This window comes from Salminus brasiliensis, chromosome 22 (assembly GCF_030463535.1).
Source record: "Salminus brasiliensis chromosome 22, fSalBra1.hap2, whole genome shotgun sequence".
Lineage (NCBI taxonomy): Eukaryota > Metazoa > Chordata > Actinopteri > Characiformes > Bryconidae > Salminus > Salminus brasiliensis.
Genome location: NC_132899.1, coordinates 24,069,556 through 24,082,035, shown reverse-complemented (window position 1 = coordinate 24,082,035; position 12,480 = coordinate 24,069,556). Strand labels below are relative to the sequence as shown.

General features: G+C 39.1%; 1 protein-coding gene across 1 annotated transcript in view; it reads left to right on the top strand.

Annotated features, from left to right (window-relative positions):
- cpped1 (calcineurin-like phosphoesterase domain containing 1) overlaps nucleotides 1-12,480 on the top strand; it is a 60,078-nt gene that overhangs the window by 16,281 nt on the left and 31,317 nt on the right. Inside the window, exon 3 of the mRNA XM_072667787.1 lies at nucleotides 6,867-7,289. Within this exon, the coding sequence (XP_072523888.1) occupies nucleotides 6,867-7,289 (423 nt within the window). The remainder of the gene's footprint in view (nucleotides 1-6,866; nucleotides 7,290-12,480) is intronic.

Sequence of the window (12,480 nt, the reverse complement as noted above, 5' to 3'; positions counted from 1 at the left end):
TGCCTCATTTTAGGTCCATTGCAGTAGCCTGCAGATGCAAAATTACATATCCTGTTTTACTGTCCAAATATTTACGGACCTGACTGTATGTCCAAGTAAACGTATACTGTACCCTTGTTATCACCAAAGTCAATTTTGGTGTCGACCACGAAGTATTAATATTGGTTGGACCCTAATTCTTTCCTGTGGCCATATTAACCTGGCTTTATTTCACCAAATGATGAGCACAATCGCATCACTGTGAACATCTTCCCCTGGTGAAAAGGCTTTATGGTGTCATTTTCCTTGATTTGATATGAGCCCTTGGGCTGAGCGTGGCCTGATGAGTGTAATTTGTAGGTCGGGTTATGAGTGGAGGCTGTAAAAGGCACAGCTGGTCCTCTCAGGGGAGGGGGTTCTAGGGACCTTTTAAACGGCCCGGCGTCAACACCCATTACCATCAGGCTCTGCGAGCAGGCGGCCTGTGGCAGATGCATTACATGGCCTGTCCGTCACGCAACTTCTCTTCACCACCCAGACATCAACACAGGCCTCCTCTGACATTTCCCCTGTGAAGCGCTCAGAGAAAACGGCTTTATGGACACTCTGCTCAGCTGTGAAGCTGGGGGAGGGGGGCCCTGTGTGCTTTTACTTGGACTTAGGCCTGGCTTTCAGCTCTTTTAAGCAATATTCCAGTGTTTCTAACTCAATCTGCTGTATCTGCGTTGGACCATTGATTTCCATGAGCTGTGATTTTGATGGTTTCCTGTGTTTAGAAAAGAACAGAAATCGAATCAACTCAGAACCGTCATGTTGTAGAAGCTTATGGGAATGTGCATATTTTGTTTATGACACTTTTATTAATTCTGCAGTCATAGGTATTTGTAAATTAAGAGCTTAGAGTTTTGTCTTGGGTGCAAAAGTACAATTCTTGTGTTCCACTGAGGGCCAAAAAGACAAAATGATTTTTAAAGCAATATTTTATTATTATTATTACTACTATTATTATTATTGTTGTTGTTGTTGTTGTTATTATTATGTGTCATTGCTGTTCCTGGCAAAGACCTGACTTTTGAGCCCAGTTCACATATTGTATTACAGATGACCATTCAGGACTTGTTTGCCTTCTTTATCCATTCCGCAGCAACCTTTGATTTGTGTTTGGGGTCATTGCCCTGTTGGAACTTCCAGCTGTGTCCAAGTTTCAACTGTCTAGCTGATGGTTAGAGGTCCTGCTGAAGAATTCTGAAGAAGTCCTCCTCCTTCTTCATTATTCCATTCACTTTGTGCAATGTACCAGTTACAGCAAAACAGTCCCAGGGCATGATGCTACCGCCACCATGTTTAACAGTTGCTACGATGTTCTTGGAGTTGCATGTGTCTCCTTCACTCCTCCAGATATCCTCCAAAGATGTTTTTTCTTTGCCCATATGTTCAGCTAACAAATTGTAGTCAAGCTGGAATGTTGAGGAGGGGCTTATTTCTTGAATGGCAGCCTCTCAGTCTATGAAGATTTCATGGCAGGCCTGTGCCTTGGTGGTTGTTGGGGTGGTCCTAACCATCTGAGCCAGTTTTCTCTCAGCCAAGGGTGGTAGTTTGGGTCGGTTTCCAGACCTTGGTTATACCTACCAATAGCTGGTGAGCTTGGAATCTTGGTATTTTCTTATCTTGGTATTTTCTTATCTTGGAATCTTGGACTATCTTATCTTATCTTATCTTATTTTTACTGAGTGTTTTGGTTATTAGCAGCTACCAGCTGTAGTCAATCATGATCACTAACAGTTAAGAGGCCTTGGTCTTAGCAAGTTTAAAGACATTTCGGAGCCTTCAGCATTACTAAATTGATAATGTAAGAGCGTGTATGTATATTTTTTGACCCTGGATGTATAAGTTTGACTCTTTTGTTGATTTCAGAAAACACTTTTAAAGAGGTATGCTGATTCTGCCCCAGAAAAAGAAATCATTGAAATCCCAGTGTGTCCATGATGAGTGTTTGTCAACCTCTACAACTATAACTATAATGTGTATTAATGGAATTTAGCAACAGCCCATTGATTTCTGTTTCAAGTCAGATGGTTTTCAGGTTGTTTATTTATTTATTTATTTATTTATTTATTTTAAAGCTTATTGACAGTGGCACTTGTATAGGGTACAGACACAATAGATAGCGATGATACTGGAGTATTCCTTTAAATTGTGACGTTGTGTTCAGTTAGAAAGCCTTCTATAGGGGCTCTATCTGGGTTACTATAGTGGGTCCCCCACTCTTACAAGTACTTTTGGGCTGGGCTTTGGAGCAGCTTCCCAGCCCAGCACTCAATTGGCTTTCATGATGAAACATATTGCTCCGACTCCCTGATGGCATTTAAAAATGAGTTTTGGGCTAGGATAAAAGCTGTACTGAAGGATTTGATTACGGCGTTTTCCATCATTCTCACCTTCAGTGAACACACACTTCAGCCCCTTCAGGCCTCATTGGTGGCCAGATTGGATTGGGCTTCTGCAGCTCTCTTTCCTGCGTTTTAAAGCACCGCATTTTCACGAACCACAGGCCGCAGTATGTCAAACCAGACTGATGTCAAGGACTGTCTCTTTCGTGCATTTGGAGAGTTAGTGTGAAGATGTGATCAGATTAAGAGAGCACTGGACCTGATGCTCCTCTAACGAGCGCTACAAACTCTAGCATGCCTGTGGGCTTTACAGTGGGGGCGAGGGTGAGGCTGTATTCCTCTCAGTAATCCCTGTCCCACATACGTTAGCCCTTTAATTGGTGTTGAAAGCGGATAAAAGTGAAGTTCTCCGAGGAGTTGTGAGGATGACCGGAGGGAAATGCTTTTCTGAAAGAGGCCAAGCCTCTCCTATGTGTGTTTATCTGACAGACGGCTCTGTTGGGGGGAGCTTTTAATGGGTTTCTGTGGGGTTTGTCACTGGCTGGGACCTGTTGACGTGAGATGTTCTCTACCTCAGAGAAGCAAAGGCATAACGAAAACCTTGCTCACCACAAATCGTCCTCTAAAACAGGCTTTACATGTTGTAATTCTCTAGCGACCACGTAGACAACTCAATATTTATATTCTGAGTATGGCGACAACTAGAATTTCAAAAGAAAAAAAAAGGGTTAGGGGGAGAGGGGGGGAGCTCTGTAGATCTTTTTTATAATTTATTTATTGATTAATTTTGGCATATTTTATGAAACTGGGTGAACAAACGGACAAAAAGGCTCTCTTGGTAATAGCCTGCACGTATTTCATCCCACTGTTGCAACATCAGCACTTCACAGTCACCTTCGGGACAAACGATTATCTGTAGTTCTCCATAATTGTACATCATTTTATAGTGACATATCTAAAGAAGCTACTTTTTTAGACCATGGAATACTTCACCAAAGCCAGGAATAAGTATACAAATGCACAGTGTAAGTAGTAGTTAGTAGTGCACAAGTAAGTAGTACACAAAGGCCTTTAATAATGCACCAAGTAAGTAGTTAGTAGTGCACAAGTAGTATACAAAGGCCTTTAATAATGCACCAAGTAGTAGTAGTTAGTAGTGCACAAGTAAGTAGTACACAAAGGCCTTTAATAATGGACCAAGTAAGTAGTTAGTAGTGCACAAGTAGTATACAAAGGCCTTTAGTAATGTAGGTAGTATACAAAGGCTTTTAATAATACTCCAAGTAGTAGTAGTTAGTAGTGCACAAGTAGGTAGTATGCAAAGGCCTTTAGTAATACACAAAGTAAGTAGTAGTTAGTAGTGCACAAGTAGTATACAAAGGCCTTTAGTAATGTAGGTAGTATACAAAGGCTTTTAATAATACTCCAAGTAGTATTAGTTAGTAGTGCACAAGTAGGTAGTATGCAAATGCCTTTAGTAATACACCAAGTAAGTATTAGTTAGTAGTGCACAAGTAGTATGCAAAGGCCTTTAGTGATATAAGTAGTATTCAAAGGCCTTAAGTAATGCACAGTGTAAGTAGTAGTTAGTAGTGCACAAGTAAGTAGTACACAAAGGCATTTAATAATGCACCAAGTAAGTAGTAGTTAGTAGTGCTCAAGTAAGTAGTACACAAATGATTTTAGTAATGCACCAAGTAAGTAGTAGTTAGTAGTGCACTAGTAGTATACAAAGGCCTTTAGTAATGCACCAAGTAAGTAGTAGTTATGCACCAAGTAAGTAGTAGTTAGTAGTGCACTAGTAGTATACAAAGGCCTTTAGTAATACACCAAGTAAGTAGTAGTTAGTAGTGCACAAGTAAGTAGGACACACATGCCTTTAGTAATACACCAAGTAAGTATTAGTTAGTAGTGCATTTGATCCTATTATTGCGCTATCAGGCCTCCACCGTCTCCTTCATGACAAACGATTATCTATAGTTCTCCAAGTTGTACATTATTTTGTAGTGACATATCTAAAGAAACTAATTTTTTAGTCCATGGAATACTTTTTTTTTTTTTTTTTTTTTACTAAGGCCAAGATAATGTTGTCTACCCAAGTAGACAGAGTAGACAAATGCTTTTAGTAATGCACACGTGAGTAAGAGTTAGTTTTACATAAGTAAGTAAGTAAGTAGTGCACAAAGGCCTTTAGTAATGCACCAAGAAGAAATCTTCTGGCCAAAACCAGGATTCAGGACATCCCCCAGCTGGAAATGTGTTTATACCGCAGTAAAGCAAGAGATATGCAACCAAATATTAAGTGTTATTTCCTTTTAAGACCATCTGTTTCTGTACACAGCGGGATGTTCGAACGTCTGAGGGGGTAAAAAGTTACCCGGTTTTTAATTACTCTTCCTCTTCCAAGGAAGGCACTTGATGAAGTGAAGCGCTTTAAACTAAACCGTAAATATGCAATGTTATAGTAAATGCCATGTATTTTTCTTAGCAAGAACTTTGCGGACGCTTCCCTGTATTAAAACAGCGTGTGTCACGTAAACGCCAAACCAAGGTTTTTCCCAGTCTTGTTGTAATATGCAGAAATAGTGTACATATAATTGAATCTAATCAAAATATGTACTTAAGATCATCAAACTACACTGGCTTCGCCGGTGGCGTTGCACAAATCGCAGATTAGAAGACTTGTGTTGTATTGTATTTTAATAGCCTAACTGTTGTCTTACGACCTATTAGCCAGTGATTTCTAGCCTGTTAGGACTGCTCTCACTCCACAGTAGCTCTGCTAGCCAGCGACAGCACCCCTAATTTCCTCCTCTCTTCTCATCAAGCCTCAAATCTTCCTCAGGCAATTAGCAAGACGCCTCACTTGTCACAGTAGAACCTAACAAAGGCTGTTATTACTGAGCCTCAAAACTCAGCGCTCCGTCGTCTGCCTTTACACCAGAGGAATGTGGCTGGACTCTGTTTACTCTGTCTCTTTTGCCTTCTGGGTAAAAATAGTTCCCCCTTTTTTTTTTTTTCCTTTGAATCCATGGCACATTTGTAGTTTCTCTTAACGTGTGATGGCTGGAATGACCTGCGGTAAATATAGAGGTGTACGAGTTATTTGTGAAATGCCTGACAACGGCCTCTTTGTCGGCTATCTTTTGTTTGTCTGCAGTCTGTAGACTTTGATTTCTTTCATAACAAGAATAGGTAACTTCAATGACAAGGCCGAGAGTGTCCCTGAAATAACAAATGCTTTTTAGCAAACCAGTGGGGGCGGCTTCACTCAATACAAACACTGTATTTTTGCAAATTTGACTGCATCTAAGATTCTTTATTTTTTATTTATTTTTTTAAGCATTAAAACATACTGATGTTACAACCTCTTTTTTTTTCTCGCAAGCCTGTCCTGCATTCTACCCCACCATTACTGTGATAGCATGACTTTTAAAACACAAAAAGAAAACATTCTAATATTTGTTAAAGTAACTTTTATTATTACTTTGATTTATTCATTTTATTTTTCATGCAGATTACAAATGATTGGGGGGAGGAGGAGCTTTTAGCTGTGAAATCGTCTTATTCTGAATTGATTCAGTGAATGAGAGCCACACGGGTGCAAGTATGGCTGAGCTGTAGCAGAGGAACAGCAGATCACTAAGAAAGATTGGGTAAATTGACTGGGTAAATTCCTACATGTGAAATGCTATGCCCACATGATAAACCTGGCCAGCTGAACAGATCAGCTAGACCTCGGAATGTTAGCCATTTTGATCAGGGACACACGTCAGTCACATATATCATTCAGTGATTACATGGTAGTTGATCAAATGGCAATTCTGCATTCTCCAACTGTTAAGCACAGGGGGAGTTCACCATGTTTTAGACTTGTGTGGCAGCCAGTGGCACGGGCAATATTTCACTGGTTTGAGAGAACTATAGAAAGCTTAAGATGAAAAAAGAATGTCTTCTACAGCAGGATCATGGTCCTGAACACACCTCAAAATCCACAGTAGACTACCTCAGTGACCCTATCTTACACCCTGAGCAAGGCATGTCACGGTGCTCATTGCTATCTTACACCCCGCCAACAGTCTATGTTCATGCCTTCCGCCTGCGTTGCTTAAATAGCAACGGTGCTTGTGGATAGATCTACGCAGATGGGCGTGGTGATCTCGAAATGAGGTGTGTTCAGGTACATTTCTGGCGTATTGCTGGCTCTTAAATGGAATGGCAAGTGACACGCTGATTAGGTTATTGCACTATTGCTAAAACAAGGCCCCAGAAATGCAGATTTCAACCAACTAGAACAGAGTACAAATCGAAAGTGTGTGTGTATATATTATTTATACAATTTATCAGTCGCCCAACAACTACATTTTTACTACATGATTACTTAAGTACAGCAAAGCAAAAGAAATAACGCTTGACTTGTAAGAGTTAACTCAGATGTGACAATGTTCTTAATGCTCAGCTGGTGGGGAAAATAACCTTCTCCTATGTTTTCTTCAGGTTCCCCTTTCAGAGAAGAACAGGAGCGAGACCTGAAGGAAGCTCTGCGGGACACGGATCCATCCATTCCCCTCATTTTTGTCAGCGGCAACCATGACCTTGGCAACGCGCCCACTCCAGACACGGTGGAGCAGTACTGCCGTTGCTGGGGGGATGACTACTTCAGTTTCTGGGTAGGTGGGGTGCTGTTACTGGTGCTGAACTCCCAGCTCTTCTTCGACGCGTCTGGCTGCCCTCAGCTGGAGGAGGCTCACGAGGCCTGGCTGGAGCAGCAGCTGCAGAGCGCAGCCCAGAGCTCGGCGCGCCACGTCCTCATCCTGCAGCACATCCCCCTCTACCTGCGCTCGCCCAATGAGGAGGACGACTATTTTAACTTGCAGAGAGCCAAGAGAGAGAGCCTGATCCACAGATTCCGCCAAGCAGGTACTGATTATGATTAAATCAGTAGGAAACAAAGGGTTATTAGAGGGGGGAAAAAAGGGGTTGTGTTACTTTAAATTTTCCTGTGTTGCGGTAATGAGAATTCGGTCACTTAAGTTGGCAAGCCTGAAAATGCTTTAAAATAATAAATAATGTACTTTTAATCATTAAAAAAAAAAACTTGTTTGTTTATCCAAATAAATACGCAGTAAATTAATGATGTTCATGAAAATAACCTAAAATATTATTAGAATCCATTAGAATAAAACTTATACTATTGCGAAGAAAATCAATTGAGGTGCATCATCCAGATATATGCATCAGTGTTTTTCTACACCCCTAGTAACGGTTAAAGATTTAGTAATTAGGCAAGGATGAAGAGAACATATGTGATGCTGTCTATAATATCATCATCAGCTGTCACAGGCTTTGAAAACAGAGATGTTCTGTAGAGCTGTGTGATTTAACCATCTGGCTCAGACGGTCAGGTAGAACCTTTAGGAAGAGAGTTAGAGTTAGTTACTGTGAAGATGTACTGTATCTGGGGTTTTCATTCATTTTCATTGGGGTTCTTGAGTTGAGTTAAGTGTCCTGCAGTGCAGTTTCAATACATTGGTTTGCCTGAGATATAAGCCATTATTGACTAGCCCAGTACAGGTATCACAAATTTAAGTTTTGTTTAAGGAGTGGTCGTTTCTAAGCTCCAGAAGATCTGTCTCTCCAAACCAACTGAACAATTCTCAGCATACAACATTATCATTTACAAAACTCATTTATGGCTCTCGCATACTACATTCATTTTCAACACTCTTATTTATGACACTCATTTACAACACTGATTTTCAACACTCTGGTTTACAACACTAATTTACAGCACTGATTTTCAACACTAATTTACAGCACTGATTTTCAACACTGTGATTTATGACACTAATTTACAGCACTGATTTTCAACACTCTTATTTATGACACTCATTTACAACACTGATTTACAGCACTGATTTTCAACACTAATTTACAGCACTGATTTTCAACACTGTGATTTATGACACTAATTTACAGCACTGATTTTCAACACTCTTATTTACGATACTCATTTACAACACTAATTTACAGCACTGATTTTCAACACTGTGATTTATGACTAATTTACAGCACTGATTTTCAACACTCTTATTTACGATACTCATTTACAACACTGATTTACAACACTGATTTACAACACTAATTCACAGCACTGATTTTCAACACTCTTATTTACGATACTCATTTACAACACTGATTTACAACACTAATTTACAGCACTGATTTTCAACACTGTGATTTATGACTAATTTACAGCACTGATTTTCAACACTCTTATTTACGATACTGATTTACAACACTCTGATTTACAACACTAATTTACAGCACTGATTTTCAACACTCTTATTTGCGATATTCATTTACAACACTGATTTACAACACTCTGATTTACAACACTAATTTACAGCACTGATTTTCAACACTGTGATTTATGACACTAATTTACAGCACTGATTTACTACACTCTTATTTACGACACTGATTTACAACACTGATTTACAACACTGATTTACAACCTTGATTTACAACACTAATTTACAGCACTGATTTTCAACACTGTGATTTATGACACTAATTTACAGCACTGATTTTCAACACTCTTATTTGCGATATTCATTTACAACACTGATTTACAACACTCTGATTTACAACACTAATTTACAGCACTGATTTTCAACACTGTGATTTATGACACTAATTTACAGCACTGATTTACAACACTCTTATTTACGATACTCATTTACAACACTGATTTACAACACTCTGATTTACAACACTAATTTACAGCACTGATTTTCAACACTGTGATTTATGACACATATTTATAGCACTGATTTACAACACTAATTTACAGCACTGATTTTCAACAGTCTTATTTACGATACTCATTTACAGCACTGATTTTCAACACTCTTATTTACGATATTCATTTACAGCACTGATTTTCAACACTAATTTACGACACTCATTTACAGCATTATGACACATTTACAGCACTGATTTACAACACTCATTTACAGCACTTATTTTCAACACTCATTTACAGCACTGGTTTCTAAAACCCTCCTTTACGGCACTCATTTGCTACGTTCTAATTTTCGAAACTCATTTACAACACTCTAATTAATGTCTCTGACTTTCAGCATTTTATTATTATTTACATCACAGTCGTTTGTCACTCACTTATGGTACTGATTTTCAACAAAACTCTTAGTTAAGACACTCATTCATGGCCACACATTAGGGAAACTGCTCAAAATTATTTATAAATACAGACATACAAAAAGCTTTTAAGATTCTCTGATGACACAGTAACCTAAAATATGGAATATTCAGTCATTTCATTGATGTTTTTACTTTTTGTTATATATTTAGAGACTTGCACATGTCGTTTCACCTTGTACTGCACAAGCATTTACTTTTAAGCAACATTTCTCTTCCAATGACAAGCTATCAAGCTTTACTTTTTCTTTCACACACTGGGGTCTTTACTGTGTTAGCTGATTACTGTTTTTACAGGCAACTGCAGTGAGTTTTTTTTTTTTTCCTTTTCAGGCAAATGCTTTAAGACTTGAGTGCATGGTAGTCATCAGCTGTAGTCTGTGTGATGTTTTCAAGAGCACATGTTTACTTTAGACAAGAGGATAGAGTTTGTTCTTGTCTGCTTGGCTTGTTTGGGCCCTAAACACTTACCCCAAACCTTCTTTTTTATGAAGAGAAAAAAATATTAGAAGTAATGTTCAGAAGCCATAACCACAAAGACCAGCCTTTTCTATCTGCAAAACAAAAGTGCAGACACACCAATGTGGTGTTGACAGAAAGATTACAATCTGCTCTTTTAACTGTGTGCTCTTTCTTGTTCAATGGGCTGCAAGTGAGAAGCAATTACAATAAAATGACACAATGCTTTTGTTATTAACGATAACTGTGACTATTAAAGCCCGGCAGAGAAGGCTCAGTAATCTGCTTGTATTCCACACGCCCCTGCTGCATGCATCATCAACACTTTCATGCATAACACAGTTAATTATAAACTATATAGGAAGCATGTAGCATAGAGGTTAATTATTGATTACAGATCTTGAATCTCTGACAATCTGGGTTATGCAGTGTTTTATTTAAAAGCTGCTTGAACACAAACACATGTTCAACTCCATTCAAATGTATTTTTATGGCACTTTTTACAACTGACAAAGCAATTTTGTAGAAATCCAGTAATAGGATGGGAAATTAACAAATCAGAAAACATAAAAACCTAAAACCCCCGGTGAGCAAGCCAAAGACGATGGTGGCAAGGAAAAACTCCCTCAGAGCTAGAGGAAGAAACCTGGGGAGGAACCAAGGCTCATACAGGGGTCCCGTCCTCCTCTGGTCAAAGCTACTTAGAAATTATTGATAAAAGTCACTGTATCCTCAAATAAGACACAATTTTTTTTACTCATGTGTGCTGATGTAATCATAATATAACTAATAATCATAATAGAGAATGTAAAAATAATGAAAGTTATGATGGATAATGTTAGTAATTATAACAATAATATTAGTAGTAGCAAATGGAGTCCATGTAAACTTAATCATAGTCGGCAGGCAGATAACAGTAGCTGGAGGGTGGGCAGCTGGTCTGACACAGGTAGCAGGACAGCCCGGTGGTCAGTCTGGTGGGTGGGCAGCTGGTCTGATGGGGGTAGTAGGGGATCCCGGCTGTTAGTCTTCGGGTCAGGCCGGATAAGTGAACAGTCATTAACATTAAGAGAGAGAATTAGTTCTGCCTCTGGTAGAAAAAGAGAGCCAGAAGGTAATACAGACATGGGAACAACCAGAAACACTAAGTGATGCCATGCAAGCGCCGGGATTGACATCACCAGCTTCTCAGTTTACCACAAGTTTACCCTGTGTCCATGAACTCTTGGATCTGGAACCTTTATTGAAAGGGAAACATTAATTACCAAAAGCTAAACTAAATGCCCTAAATCTTCCGCCTAGACTTGAAGATTAAGACTGAGTCCTAAACATTATCTGGAAGGGTTATTCCAGAGTTGGGGGGCTTTATATAAATAATCTCTTCCCCCTGCTGAAGACTTTAGAATTCTGGGAACTAGTAAGAAGCTGGCACCCTGTGATCTAAGTAGTCGTGATGGTTCATAATAGAAAATATAATAATCAATACAGAATTAAACTGGACAATTACATTTTCTAGTTTTAGTAAGGGGACCATAGCCATTATCGCTTGTCTAATGAGCGTTTGCTTTTCAGGATTTGGTTTTCTTTTTAAACCCTTGCAACCATGAACACCTTTTTTTGGATGTGATTTTCCTTTTAGCAGGTTACAAGTAAAGGGCACATTTAAGTAGAGTCTGTGGTTGCTTATAGTCTTCCTGTTTCTGCATTATTTACTAAAACACCCATAATTCATAATTACCATAACATTACCAGTGCAATATAGTCAGGTAACAAAAATGGACATTGCATGAAAACCATTGTCTGTTTTGACCTTTAGATAGATAGGTAGATAAATGCTTTATTGGTCCCGAAGAAAATTTTATCTTCATGTTAACAGTATCAAGAGATGGAGGTAATATAACTAATAATTTGTAAAATGTTGATTATATAATAAGAATAGAAATAAGTTTTCTTGTAGTTCAGACACCCTATGTCCTAAAAGCATTTGCCTGAAATAACCTCAATCAGAAGTTTCCTATAAACGTCTACCAGTCTCTAAAGTTTTTCCTACTCCTCCATAAAGTCTTTCATCTGTGTAATATTTCTGCTTCAGTTTTTGGACAGATGGTCTTACATTTTCCGCAAGCCCAAATGAAGCAGTGAAGTATTTAAAGTTAATTCTATGATGGAGAGCTTGCCAGTGCTTGCAGCAGCAAAGCGGCCCCAAAACATGACTTTTCCACCTCCAGTCTTTACAGTTCTTTACAGACTCGGTCATGCAGATTTCTCCTGTACAACATCCGGAGAATTCAACCCCTCCTCTCTAGAGAGGCCGCCCAGGTGCTCGTTCCGTCTCTTGTCATCTCAAGACTTGACTACTGGAACTCCCTTTTGGCTGGTCTCCCTCTGCGCATCATCAGGCCCCTGCAACTCATCCAGAACGCAGCGG